Below are 18,970 nucleotides of genomic sequence, written 5' to 3' on the forward strand. Positions count from 1 at the left end.
TAAAAAATCACAAATGCCCATGAATTGCACTTAGGTAAAAAAATACAGGATGTCAATTGTTTGTTGAATAACAATTATACAATCCTTCAGTTAATGAAAAAAAGACCATTGTATCTTCTGGCAAAAAAGTTGCTAATTTTAGCTAAATTGTGACTACAAGGCTAAGAGGTCAGCTTTCATGTAAAAAGCTAATATCCTCTGTCAGGAGAACTGTTATTGTTTCCCTTTATTCCTCACACTCTGCAAATGTGTTTTGTGGGCGGAGCACAACTGGTTAGATTGTTAGCTACTTGTAGCTTACAATTAATTCACATGCAAAATAAAGGACTATGTGAAGAAAAAGATTTTAATTGTTTGGCATTGGAAGAGAAGTTTTCTTACAGTGACATGCAAACCCTTAACAACGGGGTGAGGTTTTCTCACCTGTACTCACTGACAGGTCGGTTGGTATCTACTCTTGGTTCATTATTTGATTAATTGTTTAATATATGTTAGCCGCTGCTAAAACTATCTAAAATGTTATTTTAATCACAGGCCCAAGTATTATGTCATGCTGTTATTGTAGGACTAATACACTATGCTCTCTATGAATGGCATATTTGAATATTATCTTGAGCTTTTGTTTACCTCTCATTCATGCACTTATGTTGGCCAATAATAACTCTGCAGGCACATAGGTAAAAATGAACTCATTATTCTCTTGAGGAGCAAAACATAAATGTCAAACACGGGCGTTGCTTCAAATATCAGTAAATAAAAAGACTATTTGTGACATTCATTGATTCATGAGGTATAAATATAGTCCAGCTTCTCTCCACAGTCGGCATCCCAGAGGAGATTTACTGTCTTCACTGTTAGTATGCAAAGTAATGCACTATTTATGAATGTTCATGTCAGATGTGTTGCAGCTTTATTTTAGCACAGGGGTGTCCATGAAGCTGCAGTACTGAGTGTGTTCTCCCTCCAGATGGTCGGTAAGCCCATTTGGCTCCCACTGTCATCAATGCAGGCTCGATTTATACAGAAGCACTCAAATCCTGAAAACATCTCTTAATTTAGATATTAATTAGTTTCCCCGTTACTTGGCAACACCGTGTGATTTCCCCTGACACAGGCATGGTTATAAGTGGAGCGTCTGCTGCTGCACACGTGTAGACGATGAAGAAGAGACTGAACAACATAGAAGCAGGATCAGGGCATTGAGGGGCGTAATGTCAATAGAGAGTGAAAACAGAGTGACTTTATGTTTAATATTCTAATTATTTGATTTCACTGATCGTTGCGTCTTCAGCCTTTTGCATTATGAATGTTACACATGCTCTGTCTGTAAACTGTTAACACGCTTAGTCCCCGTGTATTTACCAGATCTCCACGATGTTTTCCTACAAGTGTAAATATTTGCAGGCTCCAACCCGAGACTGCTCATATTGACTCAAGAGGCGTGTTGAAGCATATTGTGGAGACAGAAATGCCGAAATTATTCATGAATGTTGGAGGAAAAAATACAAGTGTTGTTTCTGTCCTGATAGCAGCCATGATTTCAACCTCATGTTTATATCCGCTATTCTGTATTTATTGTTGTATATCTCTTTCATTTATTTAACATTAGCATTGGTAGCTATCCGATTAAGTTTAAACCAAGGACATGCATTTAAAAGTGTATCACTGGGCTACTTGAGAATCTGCCAGCTAGTTTCAATTGGTGCAGAATCAATCTAGAGATGTGTGGCCACAGGGAAAGGAGGACACATTTTAATGGAGCCTTCCAAATGAAGCAGCTTCTGTGTTCAAATGTGCCCTCTGAATGATGCAGCCCCATAATATCGACACATGCTTGTATCTGCTTAAGCGCTACACTATATCATTAGTAGCCAATCAGAGGTGGATATAAATGAACTCAAGTTAAATGTGAGGAAAGCCACAGATGTAGATTTATCATGATACTGTTACAGTTCTTACATGTAGGCCGAACTGAAATGAGTCTGGTTCGGCCAACCCAATCTCTGATCAAGTGAAATATATGAATCAACTTCTATTTGATTTTTCTTAATTGCTTTTATGCACTTTCGTTTCTTGGACCATGCTTGTAACATTAACAGAAATAACAGAGCCTGAAGCGTCTCCTGCAGAAATTCAATTTTACAGTAAATAGCCACATACTACAATTGTTTGTCGTTTTCAGCATTAGAGAACATTACTGACAGATTTCTTTTGTGCCCTCTTGTCTGATTACCTTATATTGTTGTCTGAAATCACAAACACCAGAATTTATCATTTAACTCCCACATAGTTTTGGAGTGAAGAAGCTCGGAGGAGCTGCGTTTGCTGACTCACCATCTTGTTCGATCATCCCTCTGCATCCTGTTGTTTCACAATTGTGTGATTTCCTTTTTCAGCTTCTCACTTCTGCCCCCATGCCACTACCTCCTGTGATTTTCTTGTCGAAAACAAAGGGAAAAAAAGCCAACACAGACTTTTTGTTAATCTTCACGGGTCTTTTTCTGTGTTTTTCTCTCACAGTGCACTCCCATCGTTGGCCATGGATTCGTGTTGGACAAGTACAAGTGTCAATGCAGGAGGGGGTTCTACCATCCAAGCCGGGTGGCGCTCAATGGCTTCAAAAGTAGGTTAAAAATCCCCTTTGTTATTTAAATGCATACTGCAGAGAGCTGTCAGATCAAAAAGTTGATGTTTTCAAAAGCAAGCTGTTGGGATTTATAAAAAATAAAAAAAGCGCCCTTTGTTTAGTTGACAGCCACACACTTTGTTTGAAATTCCTCTCATCTTTAAACGTGTTTCCCAGGGCATGTGAGGTTATGAATCCTTAAACTTCAATCAAAGGAATTTGACTGTTTTCAGTGTGGAAATGTCGTCTTTGTTTCTATTCTGAGCTCTTGTGCAGGCCACAGGTGGCATCTCAGTCACAGACCTGATGGTTTGAGTTCGTCTCAAGTTGCCCAACGAGGTGTCCATTATTGTGTTTTTATGGCCAACGTGAAGGCTGGAACCAGCTAAAACACAGTTGAGTACAGTTTCTTCTGTGGAGTCCATAAAAAATAATGAAGACATTTCATTGTCCTTTTTTTACAATAGCCATTTGCTTTAGAAAAAATCACTATGTGAGGTATTCATGGGCTTTGCAATCAAATTAAAAAGTTTATAAGAAACCAGAGCTGTTTCACTGTCCGAGGGTCAGACTAGTACCTGAAAAAAGTCACAAAGGGATTCTCAGCCCACAATGTTCTAAAGTAATGTTAACGTTCACTACTCCATTGAATAGAACGTTTCATAGCAATGCCACATAAACTCAACTTCAACTTTATTTTTCTCAGAAGGGAGATTGGTTTTGCGGCAAGGGAGAACAGGACAGAAAAAAAAGACAAAAGTACATCCAAAAAGCCAACAACACAAAAATGCAAGAGGCACTGAATATAGCAGCCTTCGAGAAACAACAGAGATCCTTGACTGAGGCTCTAGCGTTCATTAAAATAAAGTGAAGAGTCAAATGAAATATAAACAGGTCACTGTTAAATATACATCACTGATATACTGTATCTCAGTGTACTTCTGCCCAGCTAATAGACAGCAAGCTAATGTTATGCTAATAAAACTCATCACCAATAATACTGTGCACCATTGATTAAAGTAAGTATAATTTGAATGTACAGTTTGTTTAACAACAACATCTTACAGCCATGTCATTTTCCAAACATCAAGATTTTGATGTTTGCAGCAGCTTTAAGTGCTGAGTTAAATAGTAAATGGGATGTGAGATGATTGCGTCGCTAACATGACGGACTGCAGGTCCACTACGTGTTGTAAAAATAGAAAAGTGTCTCTGTTTAGCTGCATTTCAAGAAAATAGTCATATTCTCTGAATAAGGGTTCATACAATTAAACGGCATCACCAGAATTATAGTCAACAACAGTAAGGGGGGAATGAAGGCTGGTGGTGCTAGCCAGCTAACATTAGCCACACCCGACAAACCAAATAACGTTGTTTACCTGCAGACAATCTTCAACAGGTTTTGCATATGTATATATGCACACATAAACAGAGGGGTTGATTGGTAATGAGGTTTATTGTGGTAAATGGAGATGAAGATGGGTTGAAGATTCTGGAGGTTAGCAGAGTGAAGGGGATGAAGGCTGACCAGACCAGAGTAGGGGTGTGAGTGTGGCTGAGCAGTTTTGAGTCCAGAGAGCAGGTTGAGGCAGATGGCTGAGCAGGAAGGCAGGTGGGTGAATGATGATCCTGAAGCAAAGGAAAAAACAGGATGAGACTCAAAAACAAAACAAGCACAAAAGATTAATTTCAAAAATCTTTCAAAATCTTAATTTAGCCTGAGCCGTACTCTACCACAGTAGTTGATACAACGATCTGGCGATGAGTGGCTGGAGAGCCCGGGTATATATACTGCTGAGTTGATGAGGAGATGGAGAGCTGGTGTGCAGGTGAGAGCAGGTGAAAGGAATGAACCTCAATCAGGAGGGAGCCAGAGTGAGAGAGCCATGACAATTCCTCCCAATTACAAAAGAGAAGGATTCAATTGCTACTATAATCTCTGATATTGTAGCATTTTGGGTCCCATCATAAAGATCCTCCACTGCCCAAGTTTAGATTTTAATGAAACCTAAAAGTATAATTATGTCATCGGCTTATAACCTGAACTTACTTTTGGAAATAACATGCAGTTACTAGATCAGCTAGTTAGCTGGGCATGCTAATGTTTGCAGCCACATGATCTTATTGGATCATTTGCCTACAATTTTGGTATTTGTCTTTCCAGTTTAAAAAGTGATCTAATTATCACATTTGGTGTTACGGCTGTATGTTTATTGTGTCAATTTGTGGGTTTGTTGTTAGCCCCATAGGGTCGCCTTTTAGTGGGGCATTGCACCAGGATATTCCCATTATTCCTTATATTCTTATTTAGATGCAAAATAAATAATTGACATGTGAAAATGGCACAACTTGGCGTTGTCCTTTCTCCATTGATATTTATCTTCTCATCCTTGTTTATCCTTTACCTTTTCCCCCTTGTGGTGCTTAGGATCTGAATGTTTGTACTCCAACGCCTTGACTGAGAGTGCTGCAGTTTCCTCTGGCAGAAAGCTTGGCCCTGATGAGTGAGATAATCAGAAAACTGTGGTGGTTTTCATCTCTGACTCCAACAATACAAAATCCCAAGGGGGCTGATGTTCTAAGCTGCAGCTTTATTGAAATGCAGTGCGTTGAGGTCGGCAGTCAAACGACTCAGTCTGTCAAGAGCCTCATCTTCCAAACCCTGTGCAGCCCCCTGTCATTAAAAATCCCTGCAGCTTAGACAGGGTTGTATTAGCTGGTGACCCTGATTCACCCCCTCTAAACCTGTCTGTTATTCCTTGTGCATCCAAACACACCAGACTGGAAACAGATTTTGTATTGTTCCCTAGCAACAGGCCGAAGGGACAGATATCAAAGGGGAAAAAGAAGGAATAGGGGGAAAACAGCCTGAAAAACAACTCAATTACTTGGAAATGTGATGTGGGACCTTTCAAAACATGACAATCTTATTAAAATGTATGAAAAGAGGTTTTGCTGGTGTTATAAGACATTTCTTTGTGATACATTCGACTGTCCATTAACTAAATGGATAAACTGATGAATAAGAGGATGCATGGATGGATAGGTTGAGACATCATTGGATTGGTAGATGGATCGATTAATGGATGGATTGGTGGGTTAGTTGATGGATGGATGGATGGATGGATGGATGTTTGGATTGTTTGATGGGTAAACAAATGGATGGTTGGTGGGATGGACTAATGGATGGATTGATTGGAAAATAATTGGATGGATGTTTTGGTGTAAAGATGGATGGATGTCAAATTTGTGTAAACTCACAGTTGGAAGTATTAACTTGTCTTTTGTATTTGGGGGTTATTGTTAATTAAAAGACCTTTTGCAAATACCATTGAGCAATTTCTTATTGTATTCTACACATTATATACAAAAGCCAAAAAAGAGGCAACAGAGGTTTTCACTTTTCCTAGTTCCTCTCAATTCAAATGTCTGCTGAATGGGTGGTGCATTTAAGGAAAGCGAGCTCTGCAGCAGCTTCAAGCAGGGCAGGTTAAATAAATCACAGTGTAATTACAGGTATTCAAAAAGGCATCAGAAAAAAAACCCAGCAGCAGCTTTTTATAGTTAAAAAAAAAAACGCTTTGTGCTTCTCTAAACTCTCTGCAAAATGACTTCCTAAAGGTTATGTGATAGGCAGGAGGTGCTGCCTGCCAATGTGACAACTGACCCCAGAATGAGAAATGGCCACTTAATGGGGTTTCATCTTTCTTTCTCTTTCTTTTATCCTCTGACTATGCATTCTCGATTAATCATTAAGGTTGTAAGGGTGTCCACTAAGACAATATTATGATACGTGCAGATAATGCACTCTGAAAAATCTTTGCAGGAATATTCCATCTTGAATAACTTCATTCCGTTCGACATTATTTGAGCTGTGAAGGATAGCTTAAGAAAAGACAAGAAGCTCGAATGGAGTCTCGAACAGATGAGGGATGTGCCTCATTATCTGATACTGGAGTCTGGCACCTTTGAAGACTTGATAGTAGGTAGAAACTTAAGTGTTGAAGGGGCCGTCTGAAAAGTGCTCATACGTTCGAGCAAGGGAGTTCTAAAGGCTTTTGTTCAACTGCTTCTTGTTTCACTTTCCTTCATATGAAACCAACCCATCTGAACTGCCTCACTAGAAAAACAAAACAAAAAAACCCACTTTGTGTTATTTCCTACATCATTGCCCACGTGATTGTTCCATGGATTTAATTAAGGTACCTGTCAGCTTGTCAAACTGTTATTCTAACATTTTATTCATCTTCTTTTGCCATCACACTCCACTGAAGCACTGAACGACGACACCTCAGTGTTTGCATTCTGTTCATTCAGCTGCACGAGAAGATGCTGCGCTGAAAAAAAAAGAGGATTGAACATGAAGATTGTGACTCAATCAATCAATCAATCAACTTTTATTTGTATAGCGTCAACTCATAACAAGTGTTATCTCGAGACACTTTACAAGAAGCAGGTAAAAGACCTTACTCATTGTCTGTTAACATTACAAAAGAGCAGGTAAAAATACCTTACTCATTGTTATGTTACAAAAAGCAGGTAAAGGACCTTACTTATTGCTATGTTACAAAGATCCGGCCTATCCATCATGAGCACTTTAGCAAAGCAGCAAAAGTTACAGTGGTAAGAAAAAACTGCCTTATTAAAAGGCAGAAATCTTCGGCCGGATCCCCGGCTCATGACGAAACAGTCTTCACAGGCCTAGACTGCGCCGGGCTTGGAAAGGGATAGGGGGAGAGATGGGATAAGATGCAGGAAGAGGGATAGAGAGCAAGGGGGTGGGGGGAGGTAGACCGTCCATCAGCAATCCGGTGGGGAGGGGAGGGGGTATGGGGGGTTGTTCTGGCAGGCCGCCAACCCACGATCCTTGACTTGACTTGCTTGACTGAATGCTAAAGACACGTAGCAGAGTGTAGATTATATATCACCCTTGTGTGTCATATTTTCACAGATAATGGATCATTTTGAAGGTTTCAAAGGCGTCAGACAGAACACACAGATATACTCACATGAATGAGGGGGAAAAAAAATAGTAATCTTGGCCCAGGTTTCCAAGTGTGCCACATGCTGATATAAAAACAATAACACAGACTGCAGTAATGAAGGGAATTGTGTCACAATATTTAATTCTCCACTCCGTTATTATTCCCTCATCTGCCTAATTAAAGGCGGCATTCTGGTAATTATCACCCCCGAGGCTTTGTGATGTATTAGACTCCTTCAAACTGATTAACTGAGTATTTAATAAGGAGTCGGGGTGACAGATAAACGCAAATTAGTTACATTGATAATCCTTGAAAACCCTCATCTGAATCAACCTTTTCCTCTGAGTTGCAATCAAATGAAAATTAATCAAAAAGCTTTAGAAATTCATAAATATTTAAGCTCTGCAGGAGCATGCAGTGTTTTTAAATAACCAAACATTAAATATCTGATTCTCCTCTCCCCCCTTCATCAGGTAAGGAGTTGGGCTCGAACAGAGACGAGACTTCTGACGTGTCCAGTAAGTGTCTGCCGTGTCGTGAAGGCTGTCCATACTGCCGGGACGACACGCCCTGTCTGGTGCAGGAGGACGGAGCTCTGCGGCTCGCTGTGGCCTCCTTCCAGGGGTTGTGCATGGTGCTGGACCTGGCCAGCATGGTGGTGGTCTACCACTTCAGGAAGAACAAGGTGAGGGTCTCAGGGACAGGGAGGTCACCTGTTTGAGGCAAAGAAAATGAGTTCAAAATAAACTCCAGAAATTAAACGCATTATGACCTTAAACTTCCTCATAAGGCGTTTATCATGATAAGAATTATTAGCAAACATTTAAAAACAGTTTTAGGGTCTGCTTGGTCTCTGGAGTGTGCTCAGGACTTTTCTTCTGTTTGGCAAAATGTTAACAGACTGTCTGCGTATGAAACAGAGTTTAGGGTTTGGAGGGTTTGACTTCTTCCAGGTAAAGAGGGTCTAAAACTTTATCACTGATGGATTCATTAAAGCATATTTTCCTGTTTTAGAGGAATAGCAAGCCACCTTAACCCTGATCATTTTTTGGTAAAACATGATCACCTGAAGAAGACCTCTGGTCGAAAAGTTGTGATGAATTAAAACTTTTTGTGGCATTTGACCAAGTTTGCGGGCCTATCTTCTTCCACAGTCCGCTGATTTTGCACTGCCCTGCGTATAACTACCCCCTTTTTCCATGTTCACAGTAAACAGTAATGCAGTGCACATGAACATTTACAGGCCACGTTTGAAAATCAAACGTTCTTCATCCTCACCCATTTGTACAATATTACAAAACCAGGCTACAACCTGCAGTATTGAGGCCATAGACTTGTTTGATAAAGCTCTGCTCAGTTATCATTTTATCACCCATATCATAAACACAGCATCACATCATTCCTTGATGCTTCCACAAATATTATTTAAAAGAAACCCCCTTAGATGGTATCCTCGCAAATGCAGCAATCAGTTAACCTAAAAGACTTCTGATACAGAAACGTCCGATGGAGCGGTCATTTAAGTTTGAAATCCAGGTCTTACCTGTGAGATTGCTGACATAAAAAACACCTCATGTCAGCCTAATGTGATAACGTACACAATCAACAGAAAGCAGAGCTATTGTTTTTACCGCCCTTTACCCTCTACTTTCCATTGAGTTTGTTGTGTAATAACTCATTTAGTCGACAGTGGTCAATAAAAGTCTTTGTTAGCGTGGAAGGTTTAGCCTTAGCCTCCTGTCACTTTTAAATCTCTTCAATCTGCCGCAGCTTGCTCAGTAGATAAAGTTTAGAGTCTCTCCATACAAACAGGTGTCCATGTTTTTCCTGAGAAGTTTCACTGAGACGGATTTAGACTGAAAGTGAGGAATGCTGACTCTGCACATAAGACATGGCAGCATAAAAAGAGCCACGATTGAGCTGCATTATGCAAACAGTTGCATCATGCTTTAGTGAGCATGACTAAGACTAAGGACTTCAAATCAGAAAATCTGCTGCTTAGATTTGGACATTAAAAATAAAAAATCACTCTTGACTCACCAAACTTTGTGGGGGTGTAAGAACTGATTGCTCTTTTTTTTGGGGAGCATGTGGGAGTGTTTGATGAATGCCAAACTGTTACAGTTTACTATAATCTACAGGGATTTTAAAAAGGAGTCCACCTGCACAGTCCCTCTGTACCCTATCTTAAAGAGTAAATTGATGTAAAATCTGAATATTGTGGATGATTAAACATTTATATTTCCCAACACATTTTTAAGAGGGCACCCTCAGAAAGTTGAGCTAAATTAGAGACAATGTGTCTCATTTTTCGTTGTTTTTACTCCATAATGCAGATTTACTTAATGATCATCCACCAAAGGAGTCCACACAGATATAAAGCAGAAAGTTACGTTTTAATGTCGACTTTGCTAAAAGAATAAAGTGAAAGAAATATGAGCTTCTCAAAGTGTTGGATAATTACAGCCAATCCTGAGGCAGAGCTGAGCTGGATTTCTCCCTTGTGTGTTATTTATAGATAATTGTGTTGTAGCCTCAATATCTCCAGCGTTTCATCAGTTCACAAGAAATGTCCCCGGAGCTCTTCGAATTTGCATAAAAAAATCTTCCAGGAGATAATGTGGGTAATTAAATCCAACCCACAAAATGCTGAAGTCACCCATATTCCTTTTACTGGGGAAAGAAAACCATAAAAAAAGAAGATATTTTACGTCTCTTTGTGATTGTTTTGCTAAAAACAAAAACAGCCATGCTTTAATATTTGCATTTGCCTGCAGTGGTAAAGACGCTGCAGCTACAACTGCTCCACAATGCTTTGCATGAACTAACTGTGATGTCAGATCAGATTTACAGCAACAGGTGGAAACACCGACCCCCGTCTTTTTTATTTATCATACATTTGATTTAAAACACATGAATTACCGTTAAAAGGGATTTTAAACTCCAAACAATACATCCAACACATTCTCTCTGTAAGATCATTTTGGTTGATTGATGTCTTTATTCTTCTTTCCCTTTTTCTCATTAACAGAGCATCCGAACATCTGGTCTCATTCTCCTGGAAGCCATCTTGTTCGGGGCTTTACTGCTCTACTTCCCAGTAAGTCTTCCTCCAGATAATCATCGCCCTCTTTCTACTCGGTCAGTCTGCTAGTTGTTCAGTTGTGTCTTTGTTCACTTTAATGCCTTGAGTTATCAGTCCTGATTTAGTAACTCTGATAGTTACTGGTGGTTTCAGCAAGTGTGGTTCTAAAGTGAAGGTCCCAGAACTCAAGGCACAGCAAAGACACTTTATCAGCAACACATAGTTAACATGAGAACGTCCACAATGCCCTGTGTACACCGGGTTTGAACACGTGGTGATTCAATCACACGTGGACAGTGCTACAGTAAGTATGTCAATTTACACCATTTGAATATACATTTTATTTTACTGAAGCATTATGCAAAGATTTGGGCAGATGAGTCCCTTTCTATTCTAATAACCTGCATTTCAGATACAGCCAGAAGACTCTGGATTTCTTCATGATAAAGGCTGTCAACGTTGTTTACCCGCGTGCTTATACTCGTGCATGAACTGTACCGAGCCTAAGCACACCTCTGTTACTGAGCACGGAGTTTACGCCTGGGCTCTAGTCTGTCCATCTGTGTTCAGATCACCCAGGAGGTACAGTGTGTTGACATCGGGCGTAGTAGTATAGTAAGTTGTTTCTGGATCAAAAGGTTGGCGGTTTGATCCCCAGTCTATTGTCTAAACCGCCTCATGTACACCTTGCATTATCCCTGCTGGGTGATCTGATAACAAGTGAAGAGCACTTAAATATTGATGTTTGCACTTTGCATTAACAATGTGTCTCCATTGAGTGCTTGAGATCAGAACTCTTTTGCCTGCCTCACATGCAAATAAGTGCCTGTACATTTGTAAAGACCCCCTTATGTGGACAACAGGTTAATATAAAAATATAATTTGCCCATTAGTATAATTCTGTATTTATACGTTTATAATTAATAGAGTTTTTGCTTTTGAATTTCAGAATTCATTTACATTTTTTATATTTATCACGTATTGAAACATTGTGTGTTTATAGGTCTGTGTGGTCATAAGTGCTCAGTTTACGTGTCCTGCTGCTGCAAAGTGTTCCTGCTGTCGTAAAGCGCAGCTAATTGGCGTAAATTGCCATGTGGGTACAGGTGAATAAATACTCAGACGAGAAGGCATTCTACCGAGCAGGACGAGGAGCAACAGTTTTCTTTTAGTAAACGCGTGATATTTATAAGAGCTTATTTTGAAACCTGCAATTCTTTTTTGAGGAATAAATCTTTTTTTTTGTCACTTTAAATCTGCCTCCTTTCATCTTTGGATTACTTAAAAATGTGTCTTTTGGAAAGTCTACGAGTCAGAAACTTGTAGTCCTGCAAGAATTGGCAAGATGATTTTTGTTTGAGTTAAGTTGCCACTACACTGTTAGTGTCGGTGCTCTCACTGTTTGCCGATGGACACAGACATAGAGTGCGCTTGCTACCAGGAATTTCCAAGATGACAATTCCCTCTGAAAGAAATCTCGGATTCAGTTGAGGAAATGGCCGTATGTGTTGTAAATGTCTGTAAATAGAGCGCCCTAGCTTCAGTGGGAGTGGCCTGCGGTGCTGTGCATTCTGGGAGTTGTTGTCTTTCATCCACATGAACCAAAAAGTCAGATTTCAATCTGTTTTTAGGACACATAGGTTTTTTTGTTTTTATCCTAGAGTTTAGGGCTATCGACTTGTTATCAGATCAGCCAGAAGGGACTCGAAGTGTCTTTTCCACTTGTGAGTGTGTGAATATATGCATGTTAATGGCATAAGTACTGGGCACTCTATTTACAGCCATTAATGATTGAAAATATTAGGAATTAAACCATGCTTGCTACTTCTCCAGTTACAGCAAGCTGCTGCTATAATACTACAGTCACCTCTATTGTACTGTATTATACTTGTTATTCTTGGCTGGACAGAAACATAGAGTTGGACATCACAGGTGGTGGCATGAGTAGTACGAGAGTCTCATTGTGTGAGCGCCTTTGCGAGCCTTTCTGTTGTCTGTACAAGTGAGCAGGTCCATGTGGGTCTCTGCCAGTGTGTGTTGTTGAAGTGTGTGTGTGTGTGTGTGTGTGTGTGTGTTTACACTTGTGCACACAACCCACAGTGCACCTGGAGTGCTGCATCAGAAGTCCATCTTTAGCAGGGAAACAGATGGAAGAAACCTGCGCGATGAGATCTGATGGAACCGGGGGATTCGCTCCCTTCAAATACTCGCACAGGCCGCCAACAGTGATCCAAAGCTGTCCTCAAACACAAAGCCTGGTGGCTGGATGCTCGCCATTTTAAAAAAAATAATGTAAAAATCTGTTGAGAGGAAAGAGCTTCAGAGTGCACGGATGGCTCTTGGGATAAAGGGTTTTATTCTAAAGTTTCTGGAGTGTTACTATATGAAAGATATTAGCATTAGCGTGTAAAGTCTGGCTGTTGTCTTGCGGTACATAAAAGGCCAGGTATTGTAGGTTTGTCCTTATGTGACCAGTCATTACACTCAAATTGGATTTCATTTTGCATCCCTCTATCCTCCCTCTTCCCCATTCAGCCCCAAGGATATCTCAAGTACCAATAATAGCTCTCCAAAAATACCCTGCCACTCTCTTATGTTCACACGCACTTGGATACACTCAAGCGTCTCTTCCTCCCTTTGCTCTGCTGCTTTTTTTCTGCATTTCTTTGCAGCTCACCTGCCTGTCTCTACCATTTCCCCCTCTCCTTCTCCCCTCATGTTTCCCTTTTCATTACCCCTCTGCGTGCTTTCCCTCCCTGCATCTCACCTTTGTGTCCCCCTCCTTTCTCGTTGTCTTAGCGTTTGTTGCCGCTGCTGTTTCTTTGTTGCTGCCACCACAAGCAACCTCCTCGGCTGAGCTCGCTGCTGCAGCTGCTCCGCTTCTGGTGCTCAATGCATTTTTAAACAGTCCATCAAGTTCTAGCACAAGTTGTTTTAAAAATACATCTGCTGATTAATTGATGGTGGAGGAATGGGAGGTTGGAAGCAAACCAAGAGGGCCACCTTCTCTTCAGGGCAGAATAAAAATGTGGCTTTTTATTTTAAAGTCTCCCGTGGGTTTGTTGTCCACACGGGAAGAACTGCAGAAAGGGTGTGACAGTGTTTTTATATCTGTCTCGATGTGTGTGTGTGTGTGTGTGTGTGTGTGTGTGTGTAGACAGGATGGATTATAAATTAAGTCGCTTAAAACTTCATATTTTACATAACTATCTGCATGTGCATTACTGCATTTGTGTATTCATGTTTGTGGGTGTAAGAAACAGCATGGCCTACTTTTACCTGTTATTGAGGAAGACATTCATGGCTCTGGTCTGTGATGCAGACCAGAGAGCTTGGAGGCTGGATGTTCGCCCAGCAGGCAAAGACATGAAGGTGCCAGGCGGGAGGCTGATCCTAACCACAAGTTAGCAGTTAGATCTGTATAGAGGCAGGAGGATGACAGAAGACACTGAAGATTATTATGAACAATTTCCTCTAAAAGGCACAAATCCTACAGCTGCTCCGTAAATCTTTTTTTTATTAACAATGAATAAAGAACACTTCATGAAAAGTGAAAGTGGGTTGCGCATTGAGGCAAACCCATAGACTTTATAAAACATGGATGTCGTCTCAGTGATGTCACCCATTGGTTACGGCAGTGGAATTTTGAAGCCCAAATATGGCGGTCACCATATTGGAAACACTGTCTGCTAGGTCAACCTAGAAACATGTAAAGAGGTGGATTTAAAGAGGACCTTTAGATTCACAGCAAACAGTTTCAGTCATATCAGCCACACCTCTAGTTATGTCTATAAATAAATGTCCATGGAGATAATGATGCCCTAAAATGAAGCTGACAGAAGTGGAAATACTGAACTTATACGTAATGAAGTTGTAAGACAAACGACTCCAAGTAAAAAGTAACTTTGATCTCTTCATGCTGGGTGTGTAATAAATCACTGTTTGCTCACATGTTCACCATATGATCATTATATACTGATGATAGTTGGATCACTTCAGTTCAGTCCAGACATTTATTGTCCCTGGAAGGGAAATTTGATAGTGCTGCTTACCAAAGTTTGTATCTGCGGCCCTGGGCAGACTGTAACTCCAACCAGAGAATATTAAATTCCTCCAAGAGAGGATGAGTTGGCCAAGATTGACTTCTTGCTCTCCTCACAATTTGTCTGTTCCAGATATCTGACAAGGAAAGTGCCAATTATTTTTACTGACTGTTTTAACAATACTGGACAGACGACTTTTGTTGCTGTGCACTGAAAGGTTACCATACCATGAGATAAGACAAAAAGTTAAAATGGACTCAATTAAAGATCAGTAGAATGTGTTTGTGTGTGGCTGAAGCCAGGCCCCTGTTAGGAGCTGCACATGCACTGCACAGAAGAAAGGATTTTGGATTCACACCAAAACAGAGCGTTCTGAGAGAGCTGGTTTATACAGGGTCACAAACCTCCTCTGGTGCTTGATTCATGTTGTATTTTGACCAAAGCACAGATGTTTCATTTAGACCACAGGGGACTGTTTGAAAAGGTGGAAAAGGGGGATAATATGTCCTCTTTAAACTCTGTCCTACTGATGTTGCATTGCACAATGGCACTAAAATTGAACTTTTCTGGGTATAGTGTACGATTACCCCTACCATTTTTGGTGTGGCGTAATTATGGGGTAAATACAGCCCAGTGCAAGTACTATTGCACTATATTATAATATGCTAATACACTTACTATTGACAAGTACCTGGTACACGTTACCCCTCTTTCAAAAACAAACTATCCCTCTGTGACTGAGTTTGAAAAATTGGTTTTTAGGCTTGTCAACAAAGAAATGGTTATAGCCTCCCTATTAGGACACAAATGATTGTTTTTATTACAAATTGAAAATGCCATATGTTAACCAATAAGCTTTGAAGGTGTAGGTTGTTTTTCCTTTCAACAAAACAAGTTACCTGTTTCCCCTTTTCCTCGGTGTTGTGCTGTAATGAATGCACAGACTCAAGACTAACGTCATTCTCCTCATTTCAATCTTTGAGGAAAGCTGAGTTTCTTTAGGAACCATCACTGGTGAAAAAGGGAAAATAAAGCTAAGCCCTCTTATTTTGTAGATCTTTCTCTGAAAATGGAGCAATTATTTTTTGGAAGCAATTACATTTCCAAAATGATGATATAAAACAAGAAAAAACTAAAATAGAAAATAAAATAGAAAAAACCTTCTATTAATAGATAGCTGTCTGTCCTCCACATACTGTACCTACTAATATATCACATCCTGATCTGCAGAATGACTCACAATGGTTAGTGGATAATAAAAAAGGAACACATTTAAATCCTCGTATTGGTTATAACATGGAACTGGCTCTCGCTCTCTTATGACCAGAATACCAATGACAGACTTTGGCACTGTGAGGATTTGATGAGGATTATAGATTGGAGCAGAAGTGCTTTGATTTCTGTGAGTCATTTTTCAAATCATGAGGAGAGTTATGTGTCTTTATACCTGAGCTGAACTAAACATTTGATGGACAGAGGCCTGTAAACAGGGCCATGTCAATTCCAGTTTATTTATTTAATGTTCTTATTTGAACAGTTCATGCGGTATATGACCACGTCATTTTGAAGACTATATAATAATACGACAAATAAATGAAATATTGATGAAGAAACATGCTGCTTATGTCCCTGTAACTTCTCTTTATTACACTTTAAAGGCAGGGTTGGTCATTTTTGAAAACAAGCATGATTTTGAAAGTAGCATTCCCGCTGTGCTCCCTCAAAAGCCACGCCCCCTCACTTACATGCACATGCACCATTGGTCCAGAAGCGGACCTCAGCTCATGCTTTGAGTGTGGGTTAGTGCATGCATGGTGTGGAGAACGAGCAGGGAGACAGGGAGGCGTGATTAGTTCATTAAATTGGTACCTCGTGGCAAACATTGGTGGAAGTTTATACAGCCTTACAACTGCTTCTTTGTTCCTTTTTCAGAGAACATGAGTTATTAATGTCTGTCAGGACCTAAAGACAATTTCAACCAAAATCTTAAAAAGTTTATCTGGAGAAAATTACCAACCCTGTCTTTAACTGTGGTATCCTCAGACATACCTTCCTGAAAAAGTGATATGTTCTCCTGGTCCTTTCATTATCCTCTCTGTACTCTACATTTTTTGTTGGAGGTAACGCAGAGTTTACACCATTATTCATGTTCCCAATTAGGTTTTCTTACAGACAGACTGCTCCTGCCTCGGGGTTGGCTTCTTGTTTACTTTGCCACAGATGTTGTGCTTCTTCTCTGAGAAAAAAAGAGGTTACAGGTGCTGTTGTTACTGAAGCTTAATTACTCTGGATAGCTGCTGTCTCTTTAATGCCAAGGCAGCATAGAGAGGGGATACATACATCACAAGCTGCGCTCCTCAGGGAAGCGCTTACATTGCAGCTGTAATCCATCCGTCCATTAACAACACCTACATCCTGTCTGTGCGGAGGGGTGAGAGAGGCTAACACAGCTCATATTAGGTGAGAACACAAGTCAGTCACAAGGTTAATGTATAGACTTGATATGATAATCATCCTTTAAATAAATATGTAAAAACATATCAAATGTAAAAACATATATATAAATCATCATGCTTTATCAGTAGCCATAGATATTATGACATAAAATCATGTGTAGAGCAACAACTGACGTAAACAACTGTATGCAAAGATAAATGATGCGTTGCCTCCTTGTCCTAGTGTACAAAGGGAAGCCAAAATATCCCCTGTGCTGATGTATTGCATTGCTGATGTTGTTTCAGACAATGAACCTAACAATGTTTTTAGTGCATTCAACTGAGTTCATCTGCAGCTATAAAATAATTGCTACTGAATGTGTTGAGAAGATTTTTGGTCATTATTGACAATAACACCTTGGGAATTCACACACACAAACACTCCTTCAATACAAAGACTCTCTTACTTTTTCAGCCTAAAACAAAAAGGGTTCTCATCAAGACTGGAAGATCAATATAAAAAATACTGAAGGACGTGAGCTACAAATCATCCAGAGACATTTATTATGTTTGTTGAAATTAAGAATCAAATTTTCTTTTACTGAAATTTCAAATACAAGGGAATTAATCAAAATCAAGAAAACCAACAATTACAACAGAATAAGAATTAAGAATAAGTATTATGGGACTACTTCTGTACCTGAAGGTGTTAGCAGTTGATAAAAAAAGTGATGTGTGTACCACACACACACATGCACAGATAAAAAAGCCTACAGATATCACTTTGATTCAATTTCCAGATAAAAAGTGATGGAAGAAAACTAGAAATATGTACCGTTATTTAATAAAGATATGTGGTAAAATACACTTGTCAATAAAATGTCAGAGCACTGAACTAATAAATCAAAGTGTATAGGTGGGTTATTGTACCATGTTAAAGTAAGATAAGATAATACTTTATTGATCTCTAGAGGGGAAATTCGGGCAAAAGCAGGAGCAAAATAATTGAATGAGTAAACTAACATAGTTTAGCACAGCAGCAGAGTCTCTATCCTAAAGGGAAATAAGATCCTGTTATGTTTGTTAGAAGTCATCTAATAACTATAACAGCAAAAAGCCGTCGATTAAGTTAAATATGCTACAGCATGCTGCCAGATACATTCTTACAGTCTGTAGTTTGGGAAGGTCCAGAGCATGATAAGTTATGTAGTGTTGTAAAACCTGCAGGAAACCCCACCTGCAAGCCTTTTCTGAGGGCACATTTACAGAAGTGCTGGAAAACAATGCATAAAGTAATAGGAGCTACCAATCATGCACAGGCCTTGAGCAGGTAATAAGCTGGGGACATCACATGGAAGCATAAGAGAAGGATCCAAGCTTCTCTGCAGCATTTATTTACAGTCTTCATTAATTGAATTCCATGTGAGGCACTAAAGTTGAGGTTAACCTGACGGTTTGACTTGTGGATGAGTCGGCCGATGATTTGTGCTGATGTACACCCTACGCTCACTGCTCGTAGGAGGGTGGAAGGCTAATCACGTCTGTAGTAAGCTCCAGTTTTCCTCCACACTACGTCTTCGGATTAACGCCTACAGGCATGCATGTTAAGATTTATAAGAGGACTCAGTTGAAGCACTTACATGTGGAACAAATCAGTTGAGGCTTTATCGACAGTAAAAAAAAAAAAAGAAGAGTTCCTGTGTGGTTGATGGGAATTTATGCAGAGTAAATTCTAACAGCAGGATGAGTCTGACTCAGGAAGGAGTCAGGCATTAACACCATGGAGGGCGTCTATC

At 39.8% G+C, this 18,970-nt stretch overlaps 1 protein-coding gene across 1 annotated transcript in view; it reads left to right on the forward strand.

Annotated features, from left to right (window-relative positions):
- Positions 1-18,970, forward strand: part of gpr158b (G protein-coupled receptor 158b) — a 77,174-nt gene that overhangs the window by 29,085 nt on the left and 29,119 nt on the right. The window contains exons 3-5 of the mRNA XM_061043430.1: positions 2,521-2,623; positions 8,085-8,296; positions 10,643-10,711. Coding sequence (XP_060899413.1) covers positions 2,521-2,623; positions 8,085-8,296; positions 10,643-10,711 — 384 coding nt within the window. The remainder of the gene's footprint in view (positions 1-2,520; positions 2,624-8,084; positions 8,297-10,642; positions 10,712-18,970) is intronic.

This window comes from Labrus mixtus, chromosome 8, assembly GCF_963584025.1.
Source record: "Labrus mixtus chromosome 8, fLabMix1.1, whole genome shotgun sequence".
NCBI lineage: Eukaryota > Metazoa > Chordata > Actinopteri > Labriformes > Labridae > Labrus > Labrus mixtus.